The 26,953-nt window shown below is 36.9% G+C and overlaps 1 protein-coding gene and 1 non-coding gene across 2 annotated transcripts in view; both read right to left on the bottom strand.

The window, feature by feature from the left end:
* The window catches only part of TMEM182 (transmembrane protein 182), a 57,553-nt gene extending 51,195 nt beyond the window's left edge, over positions 1 to 6,358 (bottom strand). Inside the window, exons 1-3 of the mRNA XM_037143406.2 lie at positions 6,060 to 6,358; positions 5,728 to 5,827; positions 4,035 to 4,133 (exon numbers count right to left, since the gene is read on the bottom strand). Coding sequence (XP_036999301.1) covers positions 4,035 to 4,133; positions 5,728 to 5,827; positions 6,060 to 6,191 — 331 coding nt within the window. The 5' untranslated portion in view covers positions 6,192 to 6,358. The remainder of the gene's footprint in view (positions 1 to 4,034; positions 4,134 to 5,727; positions 5,828 to 6,059) is intronic.
* On the bottom strand, positions 1,361 to 1,487 carry LOC128627334 (small nucleolar RNA SNORA25). Its single transcript, XR_008391495.1, has one exon. It is a non-coding gene; the product is annotated as a small nucleolar RNA SNORA25 (small nucleolar RNA).
* Positions 6,359 to 26,953: the final 20,595 nt, after the last annotated feature.

Here is a 26,953-nt window from a genome sequence, read left to right as displayed (position 1 = left end):
AAAGAATGACACAGTAATTATATGCTGTGCTACATAATAATTCTAATTGTACTTATAGTATAATTATTTTGATATGTATTTACTATTCATTTTCATCATAATTATTATGCATAGATTATATTACCTTGTTTTTAAGTTCTCCACTATTGCCTAGAGGTACAGACTTTTCAAATATGTAGATTTACTTTAAAACAGATGATACCTACAATACTTATCATAGGGCCTCAACACATGAATATCAACAAAAACAATACTAATATTCATGTAGATGCACAATGCTCTGGAAAGCCAACCCTATACCATTTATTAGATTACTTTATAAAAGTAAGAATGTCAGGGAAGAAATTTTTTGTGACTTCTTGTAATATAAAATAGTTTATACTCTTTCCTGTGCTGTCTCTTCTCTTAGCAATGCAAAGGTCAACATATACATGATGCAAGAAGTTTTGACAAATGAGCATGAGTTTCCTCATGTAGTTTTCAATGGGAAAGAGTATCACACCACACACATTTGCAAGACCAATAGTCACAATCGTTTTGCCTGTGTTGTGACAAGGAACCCTGGGGGCAAGCACAGTGGAGGGTCAGCTCAGTTCATTTCCTCTGCAGACCTCACTCCCCTCCATACAATGTCATGTTAATGATGTGATATAAGTAAACTCTGCAACCTTTGACAAACATAAAACAAAATTATAGTGTGTGGAAATACATGACTTTATAGAAAGATAAAAAACAAATAATGGAAGCTCTGTGATGCTTAATTTTATGTGTCAGTTTGGTTAGACTATGATGCTTAGGTGTTTGGTCAAACCCTTCATTAGATGTTGCTCTTAAGGCACTGGATAGATGTGATTACAATTTGTAATCAGTATACTACAAGTAAAGTGGACTATTCTTTATAATTAATATGGGCATAATTTAATCACTTGAGGGCTTTAAGAACAAAGATTGAGGTTTTCTGAATAAAAAGGAATTCTCCTCAACACTGAAACATTGAAATTTACCACTTTCTAGGCTTTAGTCTCAAGACAGCAATACCGACTCACCTGCATCTTCAAGCCTGTAGACTTGCCACAAGCCTTAAGGAATCACATAATCCAATTCCTTAAAGTCTCTTTCTCAATTATCTGTTTTGTACATGTGTATCTCCTGTCGATTTTCTGGAGAATCCTGACTAATATACATTTATTCAGAACATGAAATATATTATGTATTCTCTTTGAAAAACAAACATTTTTGGTTCTGTTCATGCCATTGGAGAATTTTATGCCAACTCTTAACTTTTTGTTGTTTTTTTTCCTAACTTGGGAGACATTTATTTACTTTCAAGCATCACCAATCATGGATATGAGTGGTTAAATTTTTTATCTTTCCAGAAAAATATAGCACTATTGACTGACAATTACATCCCGTGGAGAACTTCAATCTTTGGTCACAGTATTAAGAGCTCCTGGTTTGTGTTCCATAAGCTGTCTTTGAAGTGTTCCACCAAACCTTACTTTTAATATTAAGATAAACACTATTTACTTAAAAGTTCATGAAACTAGCTGAGAATAAAGTTGACACATTGAGCTTATGTACTTTCTATAAAATAGGGTTTATGTACTACATATTATGTACTTTCCATAGAAACTATGTTTATGCACTTTCTAGAGAACAAATAGTGTGAAAATGACAAAAAAATGTTACATAATCATGACTCTTGGTTAATAACATCTGACTATTCTCTTTCTGTGTGGGTTATCATGCATAAAAGTTCAGTCATTTTGTAGAAATATAGTAACAAAGTCAGGTTCTTATGTGTAACAATTGCAAAAAATGTTCTAAAGGCAGAGTGTATACTATATTTTCTATTGCAAGACTAGTTGTAGGTCACTTACACCTTTAGGAATCAATTCTTCCTAATGAACATCATTATTTTCGTATCAGAAAACACACTTTTTAAAATTTATCTTTGGGGGACTTCCGCCAAGATGGAGACGTAGATGGAGGATCCACCTCACCTCTGTGCACAACCAAATCTAAGAACAACTATTTTTAACAGCAGTCACAACCAAGCTACACGGAAAATCGACAATACGGAGTCCAAAGGACAACTAGATACTCAGCTGGACCCCTACGAGGAGCGAGGCCAGCAGCGGAGCAGGTTAGCAAGAAAAAATTCCCGGGGCGGTGCGCGGTGCGCGCAGGCAACCCAGGGTGCTGATCGCCAGCCAGCTGGCTGCCAGAGCGCACAGGGAAGAGGCGCGGTGGGTCGGTCGGTCGTGCGCATTTATGTGCGGAGAAGGATCGGATAAACAAGCCCGAGGCGTGTGAGTGACTGGATGCGCTGGGCTGGCGGAGAGGAACGCCATTGCTCCCTCTCTGACCCCGCCCACACATAGCGTCACAAACCAGCGACCTGGGTCGCCCCGTCCTGGTAAACAACTAAGGCTTCGCTCCGCTCACTTAACAGCACGAATAGACCAAAAATGGCTCTAGGACAACTCAGAGCCCCAGAACCTATAGACCTAAGTGATGAAGAAATAGCCAGTCTTTCAGATGCACAGTTCAAAACACTGGTTATAAGGATCCTTACAGAACTGGTTGATTTTAGTCACAAATTAGAGAAACATATGGAAGCTAAATTAATTGAAATGAATGCTGATACAAAAGATACCAATAGTAATGGAAAGAAAATTGGGACTCAAATCAAGGGAGAGGACCAGAAGGAAGAAAAAAATGATCAAACAGAAAGGAATGAAGAAATAAGAATTCAGAAAAATGAGGAGAAGCTTAGGAACCTCCAGGACATCTTTAAATGTTCCAACATCCGAATTATAGGGGTACCAGAAGGGGGAAAGGCACAACCACCAGTTGAAAAATTATTTGAACAAATAATAAAGGAGAATTTCCCCAAGATGGCAAAGGAAATAGACTTCCGAGAAATCCAGGAAGCTCAGAGAGTCCCAAAGAAGTTGGACTCAAGAAGGAACACACCAAGGCACATCATAATTACATTAGCCAAGATTAAAATGAAGGAGAGAATCCTAGAAGCAGCAAGAGCTAAGGGGACAGTCACCTACAAAGGAGTTCCCATCAGACTGTCAGCTGATTTCTCAAAAGAGACCTTACAGGCAAGAAGGGGCTGGAAAGGGGTATTCCAAGTCATGAAAACCAAAGATCTACAACCAAGATTGCTCTACCCAGCAAAACTTTCATTTAGAATGGAAGGACAGATAAAGCGCTTCTCAGATAAGATCAAATTCAAGGAGTTCATCATCACCAAGCCCTTATTATATGAAATGTTAAAGGGACTTACCTAAGAAAAAGAAGATAAAAAAGATGAACAGTGAAAGGACAGCAAACTCACAGTTATTAAGAACCACACCTAAAACAAAAGCAAACTAAGAGGATAGCTAGATCAGGAGCAGAACCATAGAAATGAAGATCTCATGGAGGGTTAGCAACAGGGGAGTGGGAGGAGGGGAAGGGGGGAGAAGGTACAGAAAATAAGTAGCATAGACAGTAGATAGAAAATACATAGGGGGGAGGGTAAGAATAGTAGGGGAAATACAGAATCTAAAGAATTTGAGACACATGTTCATGAACTAAAGGGGGAAATGGTGGGGGAGGGGTATGCAGGGTGGAGGGGAAGGGAGGGGGGAATAGAGCAAATGTAATGGCATAATCAATAAAAAATAAATTAAAAAAATAATAATAAAATAAAATAAAATAATATCCCTTTAAACACACACACAGAAATAAATAAATAAATAAAAATAAAATAAAATTTATCTTTGTAAGTGACAAGTAAATTATAATAGCTTAACTTTTAGACTGAAGTTATATTCTGTTAAAATTATAATGTGTTAAAATGATATTTTATTATTTTGTACATAACAGATTGATATACAAGAAAATATTAAAATTATACATATTAAATTATTTTTAGATGTTAAATTATTTTTAATAGCCCATAAAAATTCTCTGGGGGGCATCTTTCAGAAAGACATGTTTTTTCTCAGAGACATATTGTAGACAGAGGTACTTACTAACTGCAGAGTCATAGAACGTAGAATTGTGCTCGCCTCTCATGAAAGGATATGGAGACAGGTAAGCATGTGTGCAGTTCTTGGATGGTGGCTGATTGGCTAGGGAGGAGACCAAAACAATGATATTTTTTATGGAGCACCTAAGTGAAGACTAGTTCCTAATAAAAAAGAAATAGGGAGCCTGAGATACACAGGATAAATAAAACTGTAGAATAGATCAACAAATTCAAAGAGTATTGAGGGAAGGGGAAAGACTTTCTAAAAATCTCATATTGAGAAGCATAGGAATCTGGAAAGAGAATGTATCCCAAACTTCTTACTCATGACATAATTCAATTCAGAGAATGCCTTTTTAATATCACCTTAAAATTGAACGCACCACATTTCATTTATTTTACAACCGTATTCTTTACTTCCTAACATAATGCCTAGCACATAGTAATTTTTCAAAAAATAATTGTTTTGAAAATCTAATAAACTTAGATTTACCCTTGATCAATTCCAATGAATATAAAATTTCTTCTATAACCTATTTCCAGGGAAAAGATGTCAATGATAGATCATACAATTTAATAATTCAAATACACATTTAACGTTTGAAAAAACACAAGAAAGAACTTTTCTGTTGTTTAAAACTTGAAGATTTCATTATGTACATTTTAAAAGGGAGTGAAATATTCTTTCTTTCTCAAAGTCTTTCAAGAAAATCTTCCTCTTGCATGCTCTGATTTACTCCATTTTACCAAAGTCTAAATAATTTTTGACATGGTGCATATTTATTTTACTCCCTTAAATGACAATAAGAATTATATCAAATATCCCTCTCAAAATGACATTTAATCATTACCTTGTTTCATATATGTAAACTTGCCATCAACTTTCTTAAGTCTTTTATGATTTCATATTTTTATTTTATATTTCATAAACTCAACTGTTGTGTAAATATCATACTCTGGTTTATCACAAGAGTATTTCATAAGGAAACCAATAACTTTAACCCACAATAAGCTTTAGAGCAATAAACAGCTCTTTTCTTTCTTGGATGTAATAAGATAAAAGCTAGCTATTTTTAATAAATTGATTTTCAAAGATTAATACAATATAAGGAATGCAGTTGAAAGAACGCATCATATTTTAAAGAAGCTGTTACAAAAAAGATCTTAAAGTTTCTATGAGAGAATGCAAACATCAAATGCAAGACATTTCTTGTTATTGTCCACAAACTTGATTGAAGCCCAAACAGAACAATCTTTCATCTGCCAAAGCTGGTAATGAAATTTCATTATTCAAAAAATAGGATTTTTAACTATTTTAAAAATAAGATATATTATTTCATGTTCATGGAATAAATAAAATAAAAACATTTATTTGCAATATAATAATAGTAGACACTTTAAAAATACTATAAATAATAACTTTATTTGTTAGTGCTAGTGAACAAGGAAACAGTGAGCAATTCAGTTTTACCATAAATATACAAATTTCTATTTATATGTTACAATAAAATAATTATTTATATAGCCATTTCTACTTACTAAACAGCAATCACTTCATGAAGACATGAGTGAGGACACCATCTTGAGAGTCTACAACTAAAAATTCAATCCTATTTTGTAAATGACATATACTAAATAAGAAACTGGTCATTTTTATTATAAAGGCAAAAGAGAAAATAAATAAAAAATATACTTACTGTACCAGAACTTCCAGATATTTGAATTACTTTCTTCCACAATGCCATTAAACCAACATCTCCAGAAGAATCCTTCATGGTGAAAAGTAATGTTCTCTATCTGCACAGAACACAAATGAAGTAACTTATCAACACAAGGAATGTAATCTAAATTATTACACTCAGAAAAATGTTAAAACAAGGTATTTTTCCCAATAATAATAATCAGTAACTTTGTACATATCCCTTTTATGAACAAATAGACATTTTGCTGCTCTTCTCTGATTTCAAGAGGATACATAAGGCTATTCTCACCACTACCAAATACATTAATAGTTTGGAAAAAAACGCACATTCTGTTCACCTGAACACTTGCCCACTTCAGTCACAAGAAGCCAATAGTCTGATCCAAAAGCCACCAAAAAGAGTAAAACTCCTAAAGCACCAAAAAGAGCCCCAAAGAAGATGGCAACATTTAGTCTCATTTTCAATTCACTGGTTCCTCTTTATTTAAAGGTTCTTCTTAAATAAAGTTAAAAAAATTTTAAATGGCAGACACCCAGCTTCTCAACAAGAAAAGAATAAAGAATTTAGAGTAGACAGAATTGTCTTGAGAACCCTCTCCTAGCTCATGTGTTGGTAGCTGCTCACTCACAACCAGCCGTTAAATTATATTCCCTTTGCTCACCCCTGGAGGGACTCCAGCCCAGCAGCTGAGAATGGCCAGCTATTTTAGGAAACTGATTGAGGAGCTTTCTCTCTCCCATGAGAATCAAAAAATAGCTGACCTTCCCCTGACTATAGAGAGGAGTATCAAGAGCTGGCTGGAATAATTATTGCTTTTGGGTAATCCATAGAAGTGGAAATAAGATGATATAAAGTCATTGAAAATATTGGCCAAGTCCTAAGTGTCCGAACAAGCTCCTCTTAGCCTAGAGTGACCATTAAACTCCTGAAGACACTTAAGACTCTCTTTGAAGATATATAAATTGCAGATATAAAGAATCACAAAGACTTTCCTTGAACACAATTGAAGTTGTAATTATTGCTTTTGCATCTTTCAGGGATAGAAATAATTTGTGGGTCAAATAGTCTAACATAAAACTGAGTACAGTTCAGGTTTATAAGCTAGACCTTCAGATATATAGTAACAAATCCAAGAATGTGGTAACATGAACTATTTAAACTATTAAAATATACTTTTATGTAACTTTTACATACTTTTATGACAACAATGTACATTGTTGACATAAAAACAGTATTGTCCATAGCAGCTCCCAGATCTAGTACAAGTTATTTCAAACAATCATCTCAAATATGAACTGATAAAAAAAATCTCAAAAACATATTGTTTTCTAGATTAAGAGGAAAACATCTCTATTTTTTCTTTTGTTTTCTTCAAGTTTCCAGTTTCCTCAAAATATGAATCTTACTTGATATTCATAAAGCCACCTAACACTAATGAATCTATACTTCAGCTCTATATTTGTTAGTTTTTGTGTCTGAATATGCCAGAGAATATTTTTAAGTATTTGCATAATACTTCAGCTCTATATTTGTTAGTTTTTGTGTCTGAATATGCCAGAGAATATTTTTAAGTATTTGCATAATATTTAAAAACTTGTACTCTCCCTATGCATATTGGTTTTATTTTCTCAGTAGTGACAAGTCACTGTTACTCTTCTAAGATGCATCTAAACTCTACAACTTACTTCACCACTTCTTAATTTGGCATCTTTAGATGCATATTTGGTAAAGACAAAAAGATGACTGTTCAGTAAAAATGTGGGGAATTGGCTGGCTCCAGCTGCATGCAATTGGAGGTACTCAAAGGTCATTAATAGAATTCTAAGTCATAGAATCAGTGACTCTGAAAGTTATATGGAATTTGAGAGTTCATCTCCCTCAATCCCTCATCTAATGTTCAAAGGTCCTTTAAAAGACTCCCCATGTCTGATTTTGTTCCACTGTATGCTGTGGGGAGAACTGGACTGGTACATGCAAAAAAAAGAAAATGAAACTAGGCCACCATCTTACACCATCCACCAGAATAAACTCAAAATGGATAACAGACTTAAGTATAAGTTATGCTATCACAAGAATCCTAAAAAAACATGGGCCATAAAATTTCAGATATCTTGTATAGCAATATTTTTGCCAATATATCTCCCAGGCCAAGAGAAATAAAGGAAAAAAATAAACAAATGGGACTACATCAAATTAAAAAGCTTCTGCACAGCTAAAGAAACCATCATCATAATGAAAATGGTACCAATTATATGAGAGAACATATTTGTCAGATTATGCAGACACCGGCAAGCAGTGTCCATGGCATTGTGACTGAGATGAGACAAATTCGCACAGAGTACTGAGTCCTGTGTAGGAAAAGGGACAGCATGGCCACTCTATCAAGGGGAGAGCATGCCAACCCTTGCCTTGATAACTTTTTACTGCTTTTCTGGGCTCATTACATTGAGGATGGTCCTTATTTACTATTCGCAAGTTCACTTTGGGTGGCTACCTTTTACAGAAGATAAAGGAGAGGGTGTTGCTAATTACATAAAAAAAAGGATATTTGCAAATATAAAGGGAAAAGTGGTTGAAGTGGTTACACTCGTCCTTGGAAGGTTTAGCATAAATTTTAGGAATTTACTTTAAAAATATGCAGTAAACGTTTGCTGCCTCAATTCAGGGTGATGGAGTTTCAGCAAAAAGCAAGTCTCAAAGCAGCCTAGGTGCAGTGCAGGCCTGATTCCCCACAAGAGAACCTATCCATGGGCGTGGGTCCTGTGTACTGGACTTTGATTTCCACTGGCCTTTCTTTTTTTTTAAGACTTTATTTATTTATTCTTAGAGAGAAGGGAAGGGAGAGAAATGTCAATGTGTGGTTGATTTTCATGTGGCCCCCACTGGGAACCTGGCCCACAACCCAGGCACATGCTCTGACTGGGAGTCAAACCAGTGACCCTTTGGTTAATAGTCTGTGTTCAATCCATTGAGCTATACCAGTCAGGGCTCCACTGGCCTTTCTGAGTGGGAGCTGGGCCCACACCACGCAGAATGGTTTCCTATAGTCAGAGATACATAAAATAAGGGTTTAATCTCCAAAATATAATAAAGAGATCATATGACTCAACACCAAAAACCGAACAATCCAATTAAAAAGTGGGCAAAGGAGTTGAATAGACACCTCTCTCAGGAGGATATACAGATGGACCATAGACATATAAAAAAAGTGCTCAACATCACTAGCCATCAGAGAGATGCAAATTAAACCACATTGAGAAATCACCTCACATCTTCCAAAATGGCTATCATTAATAAATCAACAGACAACAAATGCCAGGGAGGATGTGGAGAAAGGGGAAGGTGCACCCTGGTGCACTGTTGGAGGGAATGCAGACTGGTGCAGCCACTGTGGAAAACAGTATGGAATTTCTTCAAAAACCTAAAAATGTAACTGCCTTTTAATTCAGTGATTCCACAACTGGGAATATACCAGAAGAATCCTGAAACATCAATTCAAAAGAATTTATACATCCCCATGTTCATAACAGAGCTATTTACAATAGCCAAGATTGAGAAACAGCCAATGTGTCCATCAGTAAGTAGATAAAAGGATAAAAAAACAAAAACAAGAAAACATGATACTACTACACAATGGAATATTACACATCAGAAAGAAAGAAAGAAAGAAGGAACTCCTACCTTTTGAAACAGCACGAATGGAACTGGAAATGATTATGCTAAGGGAAAGAAGACAGTCAGTGAAAGACAAATACCATAGGATCTCACTTATGTGAGGAATCTAATGAATAAAATAAACTAATGAGAAAATAGAATCAGAGGCACAGAATGATGGAATAGACTGACAGCTGTAAGAGTGGAGGAAAGAAGTGGGGACTGATCGAAAGAAGGTCAAGAGATTAGTCAAAGAACATATATGTAGGACCCATGAATGTGGACAGCAGTGTGGGAATTGACTATGGAAGCAGAGGAGGACTAGGTAGCATGGGGCAAAAGTGGAAAATTGCGACAACTCTAGTGTTGGGGTAGCATAAACAATAAAATATTTTTTAAATAAAAAAAAATAAAAGACTACATCATCCATGCCATTTCCTGCCTGTTGGATTTAAGAACATCAATAATGTCCACACAGCTCTGCCTTAATTTCTGCCAAAAGCTGCTTCCCTAAAGTTAATTAATCCTATTCTGTCCTCTGATTGCACATAAGACAGGACGTTCTGTTATTTTGAAGATGCAATCATCTTGTGTGTCCTCAAAGCACAATACCCATTCCACCCCTAAATATAGGTATTCTTTTCCTTTAGGATAAACATTCTATTCTTTTAAACATCCCATTGATTGACAGAACTCCAAATCTCCTTGGTGCTCAGGTCCTTTCCTATAAATTTCAAGACTGAAGTGAAGCATAGTAGAATATCCTGGGTTAAGTCTAAGAACTTAATGACACCATTTTGGTTTTTTAAAAAATTTGGATGCTGTGTAATAGTCTCCCCCAAATGTCCAAACTGTAATCTTACACATAATCACATGATCTGTGAATATGTTACACTACATGGAGAAGTGCTGGACTATACAGGCAGGCCTGTCACATGAATCCTTAAAAGAAGTGAATCTTTCCAGACAATGTGACTAGAAGAAGAATCAGATAGTTTCTGGGTTGAAGATAAAGGAAGAAGGCCAGAGCCAAGGATTGTGGGTGCCCCCAGGAGCTGGAAGAGGAAAGGAAACAGATTATCCCTGAGAGACTTCAGGAATGAAGGAAGCCCTACTAATACCTGAGTTGTGAAGATTTCTGACATTTAGAACAGAAGGTTTATAAATTTGTGTTATTTCAAGCTGCTATCTTTATGTTAATTTAATATAACAGCAAAAGGACTAATATGGATGCTATTCTTTATGCAATATAAAATCAAATTGAGGTTTTAGAGGGAAAAGGAAAATACATTTTCAAAAAGTGGTTATTGAGAACTTGTGAGGGTCCAGACATTTTATCTGATATTAAGTTTACAATACACAGTTCTCCACTTTGAAGGCTTCATGAGCTAGTGGGAAAAAATGATTCCTTAGAACAAGCCCTGGCTGGTGTAGCTCAGTGGATTGAGCTCAGGCCTTCGAACCAGACAATTGTGGTTCGATTTCCAGTCAGGACACATGCCTGGGTTGCAGGCCGGTTCCCGGCAGGCCAGTTCCCAGCAGGGGGCGCACGAAAGCAACCATACATTGATGTTTCTCTCCTTCTCTCCTTCTCTTCCCCTCTAAAGATAAACAAATAAAATCTTTAAAAAAATGATTCCTTAGAACAAAGTACACAGAGGTTATAACAATGAACTTCTGGCCGTCCCAGATCCATTCTTCTTCTCACCACATACCTGTATCCAGGATGAGTGTGACTGTGTTTATTGTTGTGCAGTAGTGGTTGTAAGTGACATTGTTGTTTGAACAGGAAAAATAATATTTTACATGGGTTTTATTTATTTTATTCATATCTCAATGGTCTGTAGTAAAAGTCTACCCATTAATATTAAATCTTTAATACACATATTCACCCATATGCACACAAACAACAAGTAGATTTTTTAAATAAGTAGAAAGGAGTGTAAAACTTTGGTATTGTTACAATTCATTTCAAATTTTGTCTTTGTCCCCCAAAATATTGGGTTGGCCAAAAAGTCCATTTAGTTTTTTTCTATAAAATAAAAAACACATTTTCATTTTTCACCATAACTTTATTGATCGGGATATTTTTGAGCATGTCAATATCTCCCACATGGTGTGATATTGATTGTACTCAATTAATGCCTCGATTTGATTGCTATCAACTTCAACTGGTCTACCTAACCATAAAACATCATCCAGCAACAAATCTCCAGCATGGAACTTCGCAGACCACTTGTGACACATCGATCAGTCACAGTTCCTTCCCCATACACTGTACAAATCTTTTGTGTTTCAATTGCATTTTTACCTTTCTCAAAAAATAAAGCATAATGTGTCAGAGATGTTGGGTATTATCTCCCATCTTCAGTATTAAAATGGTTATACAAAAATTTACCAGTTTTGATTTTTTTCAAGTGAACACTGACATGACAGCTATCACAATACAATCTAACAAAACTGTTTCAGATAAAATCCAAGACAACTAAGCATTCTAGAGCCATCTTATGGAAAAACAAAGAAACTTTTTGTGAACACAGAATATATCTTCTGGACTAGGCCCATAAACTATTAGGATTTTATCACCACATCCAAAATTATATAAACATCATTATAAAAATGTATTTATTAAACTAGTGATTAATCTGACCTAATTGTTTCCAATCATTCAATCATGGGCAACTATTTGAGAAAAATATCATACAATACTTTGACATCATAAAACTGAAATCCTTTAGCTCAATAATCTTTAGTGATTATAGTGTTTGACACATAACAAGTACTAAAATAAAATAAAAATCAGTTTGTATTAGGACTCTTGGCCGAGATGCAAGTACATTAACTCCTGTGCTATCCAAATGGCAATCCATCCCAGAAGAAATGGCATCCCAGCCTGAACTGGCATGGTCAGTTCTCTGTGAAACTTGGAGAGATGGAATTTATCAGGGTGTGTGCTTCCTCTGAAGATGCTAATAAACCATCTGTTTAAAAATCTATATTAGACTATTATGGAGAAATGAAATGGAACTTACAATCCAGGAATCAAAATACTGTATTTTGTCTTCAGAAAGTTAGATTCTTTTCCAGTCATTTAAAACTCCTCTAATTTTCCATGATTCTAAAATATTTCTAACAGCCATTCAGTATCTCTTTCCCAAGTAAGCTCAGCAGCCTAAAAAATTGTTTACACACCAGGAAGATGGTTAAACAGCTTTGTTCTCATGACTTCTTTACAAATTTGGGCATAGCTACTCTTTTAACTTTCTTCTTTCCTAGTGAAAGGACAACATATGAGGAGAGATAGACATACCTGAGCACCAAGCTCAACTCACAATAATCCTATGATCAAGCAACTCCATTGCTACTGTTTATACCTAGCTCTCATGCAAATATCGAATCTATTTTCATGTTGATATGACTGTCACACTGAATCTATAAGGCCACAGGCATAAACCTGGTATCTCAAGTTCAAACCTGTGGGAGAGCTTGATTGTCAAAAATTTACACCAAGAAGAATAACAATAAGTAATACTCAGGAGTATCTACCACATGACAGAAACCATCCTAAGCATATTACATACCTTGAATACAGCGAAGTCTTCAGTAGTCAGAATACGAAATGATAAATTTCTCTGTGGCTATCCAATCTCTTGGCTGAAAATGTTGGCATCAAAAAGTATTCTTAATGGTATGAGTTAAAGATTTTCTTGGTCATATGAAGAAGGCCAGAAGTTTCATTCTTTTTTATGACCAAGAAATATTCCTTTGTACATTTGTATCATCATCTTTAACCAATCATTTATCAATGGATACTTATATTGCTTTCATATCTTTGCTATCATAAATGATTCCACAATGAACATAAGGATGAATACATATTTTTGAATTAGTGTTTTAGATTTCTGCAGATAAATACTTAGAAGTGGGATTGCTGCATCATATAGTAGTTCTATTTTTTTATTTTTTATGGAATCTCCATACTGTTTTTCATCATGACTGTACTGATTTCCAATTCCACCAATAGTACATGAAGGTTTCCTTCTCTCCATATCCTCACCAACACTTGTTCTTTGTTGATTTATTTAAAAATAGTCATTATGAAATCTTACCAGTTGCAACAACATGGGTAGACATAAAATGCATTATCCTAAATGAAATAAGTCAGACAGAGAAAAACACAAAAGTACATAATTTAACTTATATGTGAAATCTCAGAAACAATCAAACAAACCCATTTATGTACAGAATAAACTGATGGTATATGAATATAAATGTCTAACCATTATGCTATATACCTTGAACCACTACAATCTTGAATGTCAGCTTTAATTGAAAAAGGTTTTTTAAAGGTTTTTAATGCCAGAGGTAAGAAAAGAACGATCTGCATAATGTCTCACTACCAAAGGTAGTTCACAATAATTTATGGGTTAAGTTCCTATGTTAATAGCCTAAATTTTACCCATACTTTTATCACAAATTTCATCCTTGAATTCTCTATACCCCCAAAGTTGAATGAAAGAGTCAAGGTACCGAGTGGGGACTTGGGAGTGATTCTCCAGATATACCTGGGCCAAGAATAGGAACTGCAGGTGCTAGCTCCCATGCCCACATTACCCCTCATTGTCTTTTAAAGTGAGGATTTAATTGAATTAATAAGAATGACTGTTTTCTTTCTAGATGAGTCTTCTTGAGCAAATAGTTCAACTCTGTGAGTCTGTTTTTTATAGGAAAAATGGGAACAACACTGCAGAGGACGATTTGTGCTATTAGATAAGGTAAAGTGTGTCAAATAAGTTGGTGCATCATACATTAGGATAGTTCAGCATATCCTGCTAAATGCAGGATAGCTTCCTTCTACCCTGCATTTAGCTGAAGATTATTCTTGATGAAAAAAATTAAAGAAATAAGATAAATAGAATCCCCTATACTAGAATTCTACATCTGACTCAGGTTTGGTTTATTTTATCAGACTAACTTCTCACTAAGTGTCCTCAGGTCTCCCCACGTCCATGTAACAACATCTTTCTTCTTAGATTCCACCTTCCATCTTCCACCTTAGATTGAGGAACCACAAGCAGTTCTCCAAATCTTTGCCCTCTGTCACCCTCTGATTAGAAGCCCTTTCTCTTCCATCTAACTGATGAATGCTTAATTAATTCCTTCTTTTTAAAAATATACTTTTAATGATTATGCTATTACAGTTGTTGCACTTTTTTCTCCTTTTTATTCCCCTCTGCCCTGTACACCCCCTTCTACAATCATTCCTTCACCTTAGTTCAAGTTCATGAGATATACATAAAAGTTCTTAAACTTCTCTACTTCCATAATATTCTTAACCTCCCCCTGTCTATTCTGCACCTACCATTTATGCTTCTTATTCTCTGTACCTTTTCCCCCATTCTCCCCTTCTCCCTTTCTGCTGATAACCCTCCATGTGATTTCTATTTCTGTGAATCTGTTCCTGTTCTAATTGTTTGCTTAGTTCATTTTTTGTTTTTTAGATTCAGTTGTTGATAATTGTGAGTTTGTTGTCATTTTACTGCTCATATTTTTAATCTTATTTTTCTTAGATAAGTCCCTTTAACATTTCATATAATAAGGATTTGGTGATGATGAACTCCTCTAACTTGACCTTATCTGGGAATTACTTTATCTGCCCTCTCATTCCAAATTATACCTTTGCTGGATAGAGTAATCTTGGATGTAGGTCCTTGGTTTTCATGACTTTGAATACTTCTTTCCAGCCCCTTCTTGTCAGCAATATTTCTTTTGAGAAATCAGCTGTTAGTCTTATGGGAAGTCCTTTATAGTTAACTGTCTCCTTTTCTCTTGCTGCTCTTGCTCCTTATCTTTGATGTTGGGTAATGTAATTATGATGTGCCTTGGTGTGAGCTTCCTTGGGTCCAACTTCTTTGGGACTCTTGGAGCTTTCTGGACTTCCAGGAAATCTATTCCCTCGGTCAGATTGGGGAAGTTCTCCATTATGTTTTCAAATAAGCTTTCATTTTTTTGCTCTTCTTCTTCTTCTTCTGACGCCATTATGATTCCAATGTTGGAACATTCAAAACTATTCCAGAGATTCCTAAGCCTCTCCTCACTTTTTTTTGAGTTCTTGTTTCTTCATTCTGTTCTGGTTGAATGTTTAATTCCTCCCTCTGCTCCAAACCATTGATTTGAGTCTCAGTTTCCTTCCTGTCACTGTTGGTTCCCTGTACATTTTCCTTTATTTCACTTTTCATAGCCTTCACTTTTTCTTCTGTTTTTTGACCATACTCAACCAGTTCTGTGAGCATCCTGATTACCAGTGTTTTGAACTGTGCATCTGATAGGTTGGCTATCTCTTTTTCATTTTGTTGTATTTTTTCTGGAGCCTTGATTTGTTCTTTTATTTGGCCATTTTTTGTTTGTTTTGCACACCTGTTATGTTGTAAGACATGGAGGCTTAGATATTCACCAGTTGAGGTTACTAATGTAGTTGTGTTGTGGCACTGTATGTGGGGGAAGGGTCTAAGAGGGAACAATGCCACTTGCTTAGCTCTCAGCTGGCTTTCAGTCAGTTCCACTGCTACCCACAAGCAAATTCAGCCCCTCTGGTTCTGATTCCCAGGTAGATGGATTTGTGTACATTCTAGGACCCTGTGAGTCTCTCCAATGAACTCTCCTGTGAGGCAGGGAGTTTCTCGCACCACTGCAAACCCCACAGATTTTTTTCAGTCAAAGGTTTTGAGGACTTATTTTCCCATGCTGGAACCCTGGTTTGTATGGTCTGTCTCACTCCCCAGTTGTTCCTCTCAGTTTATCCTCATGCAAATGTGGAACCACAGACTCCACCAGCTGCCACCTTGCCCACTCTGCCAGTTGCTGCCTCACCTGACCTAGTCCTCCAGCCACCTCCTTGCCACGAGTCGTCTCCACCCTGGCTACCCATCTCCACCACTACTATAGGTCTAGATGAATGTTTTTTCTTTAACTCCTTGGTTGTTGGATTTATATACAGTTTGATTTTCTGTCAGATCCGATTGTTTTTTATGCTTAAATTTGTTTGTTGTTTTTCTTCTTTTGGTTATGCAAGGAGGCAAAGTGTACCTACCTATGCCTCCATCTTGGCTAGAAGTCAATCACTGGCATCTTCATTAATCATTTCAACATATATTTACCCAGTCCTTACTGTGTGCTACATGTTCTTCTAGCTATTGAGTTACCATGAGCATTCTCTAATGAGACTGTATTATACAACCTACAACACTTTGCCCTGATTTTTTAATTATACACTTGTTCTTCTAGACATTTCTTGAATCCCTGTTTCTTGAAAAATAATAGGTCAAAAATATTCAGTTAATTAGCAGATTAACAATGAATAGACAAATGAATCAAAGCCTCATAAATAATTTGCCCTATTATTTTTTCAGATATTACTGGGGATGTTTCTCCCTTCATTTACAGTGTCCCCTAATGAAGACCAGTAGGAAATATCTGAATACTAAAAAGAAGTGCTCCCCCATAGCACTACTGTCACTTTTAATCTTAGGGACACTGTAAATTTATGAAATATTTACTTGCCCATTCTAAGACAGACTGCTGTATCCCAGAATAGAGACATACAAATAAAATGTGCTCTCTAACCTCAATGAGCTTATATTCTCAGGGCGCTTTGAGTACTTCTCTTCATTATGGTACCTAGAAAGATCAGATGCTGACCCATAAAAGGCAATGTCCCCTCCCGAACCCTGACTCCCTTAGTTTGCTCCCATGTGCCCCTGATTTTCTCTCATACATACCTTTTCAATCTGTTATTTTGTATGCATTTATGTAAGTGCCTTCAAATACTTTTAAGGACAATATAAAAACTAAATAATGAAGCAAACATTTTGTGAAATCAGAAGTTAGAAGGCATGTGTCCAGTTAATGTTGGCTTTGTTTTGTTTTGCATTTTGAAAGCTCCTTGAATTTGTGGGTCATTCTGCCTTTTCCCCCTCTATCCTGATTATTCTAACTGCTACAATTTCATTTGGTGATACTCCTGAATTGCCTGAAGACTTTCATTTTGGATTCTCTTGTCATTTAGAGAAATGTGGCAAAAATATTTTTAATTTAATTTTTAATTTAAACAAAGTTTGAAAGACAACCCTTTAAAAGCTAGAGTTTATGAAGATCATTAACATTCCAATATAGTGTGGTAAATCTCTCTTTTTTTTTAATAAGTAAAATCAAACTTGACAACCTGAATGACTGTAACAATGAAAAGCTTTTCCAGTTTTGATCTAATGTCCTCTTACTTAGTTAATTGTGTATATGTGTTTTTTCCCTTAAAGTCAGAATTCCTGATCCTGATATTGCAATAGCCTTAATTATCTCAAAATATCCAATTAAATTATTTAAACTTTCTCAAAACAAAGTTAATTCTGATTCACTTTAGCTTAATATACATATACAAGAGCACCCAACAATGCTGAACAAATTTGCAAATAAATGTAGGTATAAAACTCTCAAGGCTTTTACAAAATGAGAAACACTTTCCAGAAAACTAGATGGATTTATGGAGATTTGTGGGTAGATTTTTTTGTCATGAAATAATATATTATAGATTCACAATACTTATCTTCCATTTGAACATTTAAGATATCCTAAAACTAAAAGCTTTAGGCAAAAAGCTTGACATAAGCATGTATATAAATCATAATGTGAATTTTCATGTATTTGATTGCTTAAGTATGAGTGTGCTTGATTATAGGGCTTCCTGAGTTGCACTGGAAGTGTTAGGCAATGTACAGCATATGTATATTATTACTTTTCCAAAATCCCCCAAAATTCTGAGTTCTAAACGCATCTGTCCCTAAAGATTATAGATAAGGGATCATGGTTCCATAGTCCTAGATATAAGACTAGGCTGAGTAATGACCTTAACATCAGTTGTTTCCCTATGATCATTATTGAAACAGATTTTAATGCCCAGTGAGCCATCACCATGTGTTTCTAATGAGATTTTCAATTTCTATTTTGTATTACAGTTCTTGGTTCTTGTGTATTATCCTCCTTGCTACCTACCTTATCAATATGACAATAGGAACACAATGTACAATGTTAAGGGATTATCCACAAACCTTCTTATCTTACACATAGTACAGGAATAATGAATAAACTCTACAGGGGAAATAAACTCTAAGGAATTCTGTTGTGGTTTATGGCTACATAACACCTAGTACAGTGCTTAGGTAGGTGTTCAGAACCTGACCAAATATTAAATAGTATTCTTACTGAGTTGAATTAACTTGGGTTGAACACTGCCATCTGCAGGCTATAGGTAAAATTTGCATTCCATGGTATACTATGATCAGTTGTTGGGCTTCTCATACAATGCAAATATTGTAGTCAAGGATTTATTATTTTTACAGCATTTGATGCTATTTAGCTTTAGTTAAGATGGTGCCATCAGGCAACAAAAACAAAGGAAAATTTAACCTTTTGTGACAGCACAGATGGACCTGGAGATTTTTATGCAAAGTGAAATAAAGAAAAAGACAAATACTATATGATCTCATTTATATGTGGGCTGTAATGAACAAAATAGAACCAGATGCATGGATTCATGGAACAGAGTAACAGAGGGGAGGGGGGAGCAGAAACTGGATGAAAAGTGAAGGGATTAGCCAAAGGACATATATGAATAATCCATGGACATGAACAACAGTGTGGTGAGGGCCAAAGAGAAATGGGGGACTGTGGCTGGGTGGAGATGGGAAAAGGTGGGGGATGGACAACGTGAGGAGCAAGAGACTGGGGGACATCTGTAATAGTGTCATCAACAGCAGCAAAAATAGATGGTGCCATCAAAGTACCCAGGCCCCACTGAATAACTTACATTGAACACAATTCTAACAACATCCATAAGCTCATTCGCCTCATCAATTTAAGCAGTTTACAATCCACTGAATTGAGAGGTACTGAGAGGTAGTACACAAGTAACTCACACTGAAGCAATTATGTTACAAAAATATCCTTCACTTTGAAAAAGGTTTGCTGTACTATTCTGGGTTCAATTCCATAAGGAGCCCTTATTAGTGTACAGGTGTACCCTTCTACAGGCATGTTGGTGCTCTTCTCTTCCCTGCATGTGTGTGATAAGATGTATGCATACAGTTTCAAGGTGACAACCAGAGCAACTGGCACCACTTCTGGGAGAATAAGCAGTATGTGGAATCGTTCCTGAAAGACAGGAATGCACTATATAGACTTCGAAGCCAACATTATCCATGTGCTGGCCAACACCAACAAGCTCAAGGTCTACTGGGGCAACTGAGAAAGGTGTAACTGTGATCTATGAACTCAGCCATGAGGTAAGGAGCTATACCAGGCCACAGTCAGAACCAATCATGCTGCAACCCAGTGAGCATGGGCTATTCCCTGCCTATCACAATACTCTGGGGGCCAGACACCAATCAACACTGCATTCTGGTGATACCTATGCTTCTCTCAACCAATCATGAGATTCAACTGCTTGAGTCAACTTCCAGCTCTGGGCCTGACTTCTCTAGTCAATGGCCCTTGGAGATGAACAGGTGATCTCTCAATCCTTGCTCCCCTATGACTTTGGGTAGGATTTTGTTACATTCTTTTTAAGGAGTAGATGTAGCTTTTGGCTTCAGAGAAGTACTTTTCGTATGCTCAGTCAAAGCTGTCCCAGTCACTTGCAGGCCTGATGCCACCCAAGATAATAGAAGGAAAAGGAGGAGAGGGCCTTGGCCACTAGTAATTTTTAGACCCTACATTTGTTACATCCCTTAGGCTGAGATGGGTGTATGTCAGCCAACCAAAGAAATGCAGTGCGAATCAAAAGGGCATGTAGTTTCCTCTCATCTTTCCTTCTCCCTCTCCCCACCTTAGGCCACCTTATGGAATGGTACTTCTGACCAGGGCATTTAGTGTCTCACCAGAAAACAAATTTTATATACCCTTGCTTGGGGGCAGAATTTGCCTAGGGTCTCTGAACATAGGTGTAAGGACTGTGAGGGGACAGGAAAGCCTCTTCACATCAAATGTAAAGTGTTTCTGACTCATGTGTATCCTTGGCCCTCACTATTCACTAAACCTTTAGTGTATTTCCTTAGGTCCCAGGCCTCCTCTCCAGCCTACTTGTTTTGGAAAAAAAATCATAAATTGTCTTGGAATTGATTTGGCTTCTTCTTCTTCTTCTTCTCTTTCTTCTTTTCCTCCTCCTCCTCCTCCTTCTTCTTCTTCTTTCTTCTTCTCCTTCTGTCTCTCTCTCCCCCATCCCTCTGCTCACTCTTACTTTTCTCTTTCTCTCTCTTTTTTTTGCACATGTCTTTGGCTGGCTCAAAGGAGAGGAAACAACATGTGTGAAAGAAGGCTGAAGATGAAGAGCCTAGCTGCTTGCTGCACACACTTTCTCTTCCTTCACCTTTCACCCCAAAGAAGGGTAGGAAACCTCTTGCTTAGGGTTGGAATTTGTTCTGGGCTCATAATTTAGTTATGCTGAAGTTACCAGGTGTCGATGACCAACAAAGATTCTTTAAAAATTCTAAGATGGGCATGGAAATAGTGGGAGCCTGGCTGGAGAGGAGTAGATTTGCCCTTCTGCATGACTCCTCCCATGCCATGGGTCTCCTTCCCCATGCTCACATCCTGCCTGATTGCTCTAACTTTTCATTTACACCTCTGGAATGGGCAGGGGAGCTAACAATCAGGAATGACAACTGGAAGCTACTTGAATGACTAAGCCCAGTTTCAGGGCCCAGAAGAAGCTACTAATGGTGTTCTCACCCTTCATGGCTAGGGAAGTTTAGGAGGAGAAAAGATCTTCTGTGAAGATTTCTAACCACTGAAAGGACCCCATTTCGAAGAGCGACAATGCAATTAACACATTTTTCCCTGAGCTGGCACCGCCAAGCAGCTTCCTGACCATTGGTGTAGTTGCTGCAGCTGGCTGGGAGAACAGTAACCAGGAGGATACTAGAGGAGGGTTGAAATATTAGAGGAGAGTTGAGATGGGGCAGTGGGAATCCCCAAAAGTAAATATATTAATAACTTACCTCAAGTCTATTCTTTCCTAATTCCAAAAGTAGGCAGAATAAAGAACGGAAGTAGATTTTGTAAGGGGTGGTCTTTGGTGAATTGCCCCACAGGGTTTCCCTCCACCATTTTGAGAGCCCAGGCACTAGCCATTTTTGCTGGCCTCATCTCAGTGCTTCCTGAAGAGCCTGTATTGATGTTTATAAGATGAAAAACAGTGCAATTATGCCAAACAGTATTGAGCAGAGTAAATTATTTCTTTTTCTTCTTTCTTGTTTTGTTTTGGGGGATTAATAAATATCCATTCTGGAAGAGGTAGGTTCTAGCACCCAGTTCAGGTCTCCTTTTCTGCAACAGTCATTTATTTTTATTTTTTATTCAATAGATTGGGTCACATTGGTTAATAAAATTAGGAGGTTTCAGTTACACAGTTCTATAACACCTTATCTGTTTATAGGATTGTGTGCTTAGTTATTTGAATAAACTATTTCCTTTTATTTCCTCTCTCTGAATTAAAAGAAAAACTAAAAAAGAACCAATTAGAGTTAAAAAATATTCAATAATCAAAAGAAAAATAAATAGAAGCAATCAGTAACAGACTGGATAATACAGAAGAGCAGATTATCAACCTGGAAGACAGAATAGTTCAAGTCACCCAAAAAGAACAGCAAAATGATAAAAAATAATAATAATAAAAATAAGGCAGTTTAAGGAACAAGTAAGACAACATCAAGCACACTAACATTCTCATGATAGGGATTTAGAAAGAAAAGACGGAATAATGGGCATGGGTAAAAAGTTTAGCTGAAGAAATAATGGTTAAAAACTTCCCTAACTTGGGGGAAAAAAAAGAAATCCAAGTCCAGGAAGTACAGAGAATTCCAAACAAGATGAATCCAAAGAGATCCAAACCAAGACATAGTGGAATTAAAATATCAAAAGTTAAAGATAAACAAATAATGCGAAAGGCAGGGAAAGAAAACATCTGGTTACATACAAGGGACACTTCATAAGGTTACCAGCTGATTTCTCTGCAGAAGATTCTCAGGCCAGAAGGGAGTGGCAGATTATATTTAAAGTGCTGAAAGAAAGGAAACTACAACCTAAAATACTCCACTTGACAAGGTTATCATTCAAAATTCAAGGAGAGATAAATAGTTCCTCAGATAAACAAAGATTCAAGGAGTTCACCACCAATAAAGTGACTTTACAAAAATTGATAAAGGGATTTTTTTTAAGCAGAAAAGCTCATAACCAGAAATGAGACAATGTTGTTTGCTTCCCACCCTCCTGACAAGTATCATCAGTCTTTGAAAGTAGGTAGCCACAGCAGCTATTCCAATTATTCTCTTCATGCCTCTGTTGGTGGTGTTCTTGTCATGTGCCACTGCCCTTTAGAAGCAGTGAGCCCACAATTTCTTTTACTAGTAACCTCCCCTGAGTGCTCAACATGGTGCATCTTATTATTAGCAAGACTGGGTTTTGTCTGGGTATAGCTTTTTACCAGGACTCACAGTTTCCTTAAAGATGGGTAAAATCGTAGAATCTGCACCACAGGCTCTCTGATTACTCACAACCAAGCATTAATTTTTAGCCATCCAATAAATGCATTAAACATCTGTTTCAGTGCTAGTTGGCTTCCTTTCAATGTGTACCATTTTCTGCTCCTACTAAATTGGGACATGTCCTAGCCACAGTAGAAACTGGCAGTCTCTTTAGTTTTTGCCAGTCTGATACTAGAAGTGTTACTTTCTGCTTATTTATATTTCTCTATTAGTGTGCTTGGACATATTTTTCTTTGCAAAGTATATCTACCTCATGTATTTCTTCTTTTATGAATTGGCTGCTTATTTCTTTGACTCATTTTTCTGTTGGGAGACTTTTTGTTTGTTCATTTTTATAACAGCTTTACTAAAATTGTTTACTTACTATATAAGTCTATCTTTGAAAGTATACAGTTTAATGGCTTTTCATGTATTCACAGAGTTGTGCAACCATAACCATATCTAATTTCAGAATGTTTTCATTAACCTCAAAAGAAAATCACCACCCATTAGGAGTCCCTCCTCATTTAGCTTTTTCTCTGCCAGCCCTAAGAAACCACCTTTTATCTTCATGGAAATGCCTATTCTGAGCTGTTCATATAATTGGAATCATGAAAAAGAAAGAAAATATATGAAAAGGAAGATCTCACCAGTGAAAGCAAATAAATAATAAGGTGAATCAGACACTTAAAAGACTAGAATGGAGGTTAAAGGACAAAAGAAGTAAAATCAGCTATAACTACAATAAGCAGCTAAAGGATACACAAAACAAAATGATCTAAAATATAACATTAAAAACACAAATCATGGTCTCATCTTCTAATTCAATAGAATCTTTTCTATACCACATGGTGGACACATTGCTTTCTTGGGGTCAAAGTCCTCAAAACAAGAGAGCTCAATGTTGCCAAGACGAGAAGCATATGTTTCATAAATGAGTTATTAGGTATAAGAGAGAGAGAGAATCCACTACTACTACCTTTGATTTTCAAATTATATCTTCTGGATAAAGAGGAGACCACACCATATAATAATCTCTAATTCAAAGAACATACCATATGCCTTAAGGCAGAACTCTATTCTCTTAGAATATTCTCTTCTATAGGGAACCTATCCATGTGGAATGGCAAATGTAGCCTAGCCCTATTGGAAAACCTATAGGTGCAAGTTGGCAAACAGGACACCAAACCCATGTATGGGGGTGACTTTCCTCACAAGTCCCCCCGTGTGTCACGGAAGAGAGAAAACATGACTGAGACATGATGTGATCTGCTTGGGGAGGAGAGGTAGCCAGTTTCCCAGAGGAAAAAGGCCTTGGGCCCCTTCCTCCAAGGGCTTTTATTGGGTTGTAATACACAGGAAAACAGGGAGGCAAGGATCAAACAGTAGATAACATTTCAAAGAGATCTGAGGGAGGGCCCAGTCTGAACCAGAGTCTGTCAGGAAGAGAGTTTTAGGGTTTCCTGCTTGAACCCTTAACATATAAATGAAAGCACTCTTAGCAGAGCAGATTTCACAGGCTTTTCAGGAAGTCTTTATGATGCCAGATTTTCCCCTGGACATGCTCTAGCAAGGCAAGGAGCTGTACCCCTCCCCAACGGGTATTCAGGCTTAAGGGGATTAAAGCCAGGAAGCGCTTCTCCCAGAAGACATGGGGACTCAGGCTATGTCAAAGCCAGGGGGCAAGAGTCTATTGCTCTTCGTTGCAGCCCCACAAGTCCTTCCATGATGGCCTCCCAAGTGATCGTGTCTGGCCTAGGTTGCCTCCCACTGTGAGGAGTCTTACCCGTCATTGACTTCCAACCAAGGTTTGTCTTGGTCGGGGAGGAAACTGAGGCAGCATTTGCTACCAGAGACAAGCTTTGTCTCCTGTGGCTCAAATTCCAGAGGTCACTCATTCATCCTTAGCCACAGGGGGTAGAGAGTTACAATTCCTAGAACCAGGCAGAGTGGTCCACAACAACCATGGATCAGCTTTCCTGTGGGAAACCAGGCCTGCATTATACCTAGGCTGCTTCAAGACTTGCTTGTGCTAAAACTTTCTCACCCTGCGTTGAAACAGCAAATGCTTACTGCATATCTTTAAAGTAACTTCCTGAGGTCTGTGCTAATTCTCCCAAGGACTGGTTGTAACCAGACCAATCACGCTTATTGTTTCCTAGTATTTGCAACATTTTTCTCTTTTTAATCTATAAGAAGTAATCAGTAACATCCTTTCCTTTGTAATCTGTAAAAGTAATCACCTAAAGCAAACCTGAGCATAATGAATGAGCACCTTCTTTGATGTATGCTATTAGAAAGCAAATAAAAGCTTTTCAAGGCAAGGGTTGAGTCACTCTCCCCTTGAGAGAGTGGCCAAGGCACTCTCACTTTTGGAGAGTGGGCATGCCATCCCTTTTTCTTCATAAGACTTCTGTAGTTCATGTGAATTTGTTCATTGCATCCACAACATACTGATTCCACAGGAGTCAGCATCACTCTTCCATTTAGTACTGTGACTGAGCCTATAGTAAGTAGTCTCTCCATTTACTTAAGCCAGCCTCTTCTGGATGACATGTGATATGATAAGATCAGTTAATTCAATAATTATGATTCTATTGCTTTATTTCCTTTGCAGTGAAATGAGTACAGTGCTCAGAAGCAATGCTATGTTAAAATGTCATAAGTTATTTTGTGAGTCCATGGGTAGTATTGTCAGACGTATCAGAAATAGAGAAGGAAAATATACATGCAAATATTTATTATACTAAGGATGAACCTCTGTCTCTTCCATAATAGTAGAGGTCCAATGCAAGCAACCTTCCATTATGTTGCTTTCCTAGAGAATGGTGGCATAGCAGGAACTAAATGTTGGTCTATGTTGTTGGTAGATTACAAATTAAGCAATATTATTGGCAAAAGTAAGGTCAGGCCTTTGGTTCAGTGTGTAGCCTCCATCACTACCACCATGACTATTTTGTCCTTGGGCTTATTGAAAAAACCCTGGTGTGGGTGGAGATATCCAAAGCGCACATCATTTTGTCTACTTCATTATTAAGAGCCTCCTCTGCAGTAGATACCCACTGGCAGACATTCACATGGGACAAAAGTGTCTTCTACATCCTGTGCCCCTTTGAGACATCCAGCCACATTATCTACTCCAACCAGACTTTGTCATTAACCTTTCAAGTCTGCTTCATATAGCCTCAGCTATTGCTAGTGAAAAATGTAGTTTATTTTTGGCTACCTCTCACTCCAGACAAAGTGAACAACTAAAATACCACCTGAAGTCCCAACCAGTGATAAAATTTTTCTTCACCACTATCCTTCAGAGTCACCCCTATGTTCTGCTTTACTGCTACAGCTGTTCACTTTGAGGCAATACCAGAATATCATGCAGATCTATTTGTACACCAGTCTTAAGTTTTTCTTCTTCAATCAACTGGTTGTAAGGAAACTGCCAAAAGATCAAGACATCTCCAAGGTCTCTGCTGATTATATATTAGTAGAGTGTTTCAATTATTTCAGTGTGTAACCAATTTCTTCCAAGGTCACTTAGTGTCTATCTGCCCCCTGGAGCATATTGAGATTTTTATCTATTGTAACCACTGCAGGCAGTTTGGATGGGTCTTGAGAAACATGTGCATCCCCCTTCAAGGCATCTACACCATATAAGAAAATCACAAGATTTTCAAGCACAAGGAGGTTAGTTTCCTCAGATATAGAAGGACAAACTACTTCTACTGGCAAGGAAAGGTAAGAGTGGCTTGGTTTAAGACTACCAGTTTCATCTTGGATCCAATCACATGTCAGCAGCGTACACAACTAAATTAAGATTTTCATTAAAAATCTCAGTAAAAACTAACTCGTCTTGATACCAGAGCAAGGGAGAAGTAGCAAATGGAATAAATACCTCAAGAAAAAGGGACTACTAACCATAATTAATATTTATTAAATATTTACTAAGTGTCAGGTGCTGTGTTGAGTGATTTATTTACACTATTTGGTGTCATGAA

This window comes from Artibeus jamaicensis, unplaced genomic scaffold, assembly GCF_021234435.1.
Source record: "Artibeus jamaicensis isolate MK-2021 breed Jamaican fruit bat unplaced genomic scaffold, CSHL_Jam_final contig_384, whole genome shotgun sequence".
Taxonomy (NCBI): domain Eukaryota; kingdom Metazoa; phylum Chordata; class Mammalia; order Chiroptera; family Phyllostomidae; genus Artibeus; species Artibeus jamaicensis.
Note: the sequence above shows the minus strand (reverse complement) of the source record. Positions and strands in the feature narration are given on the sequence as shown.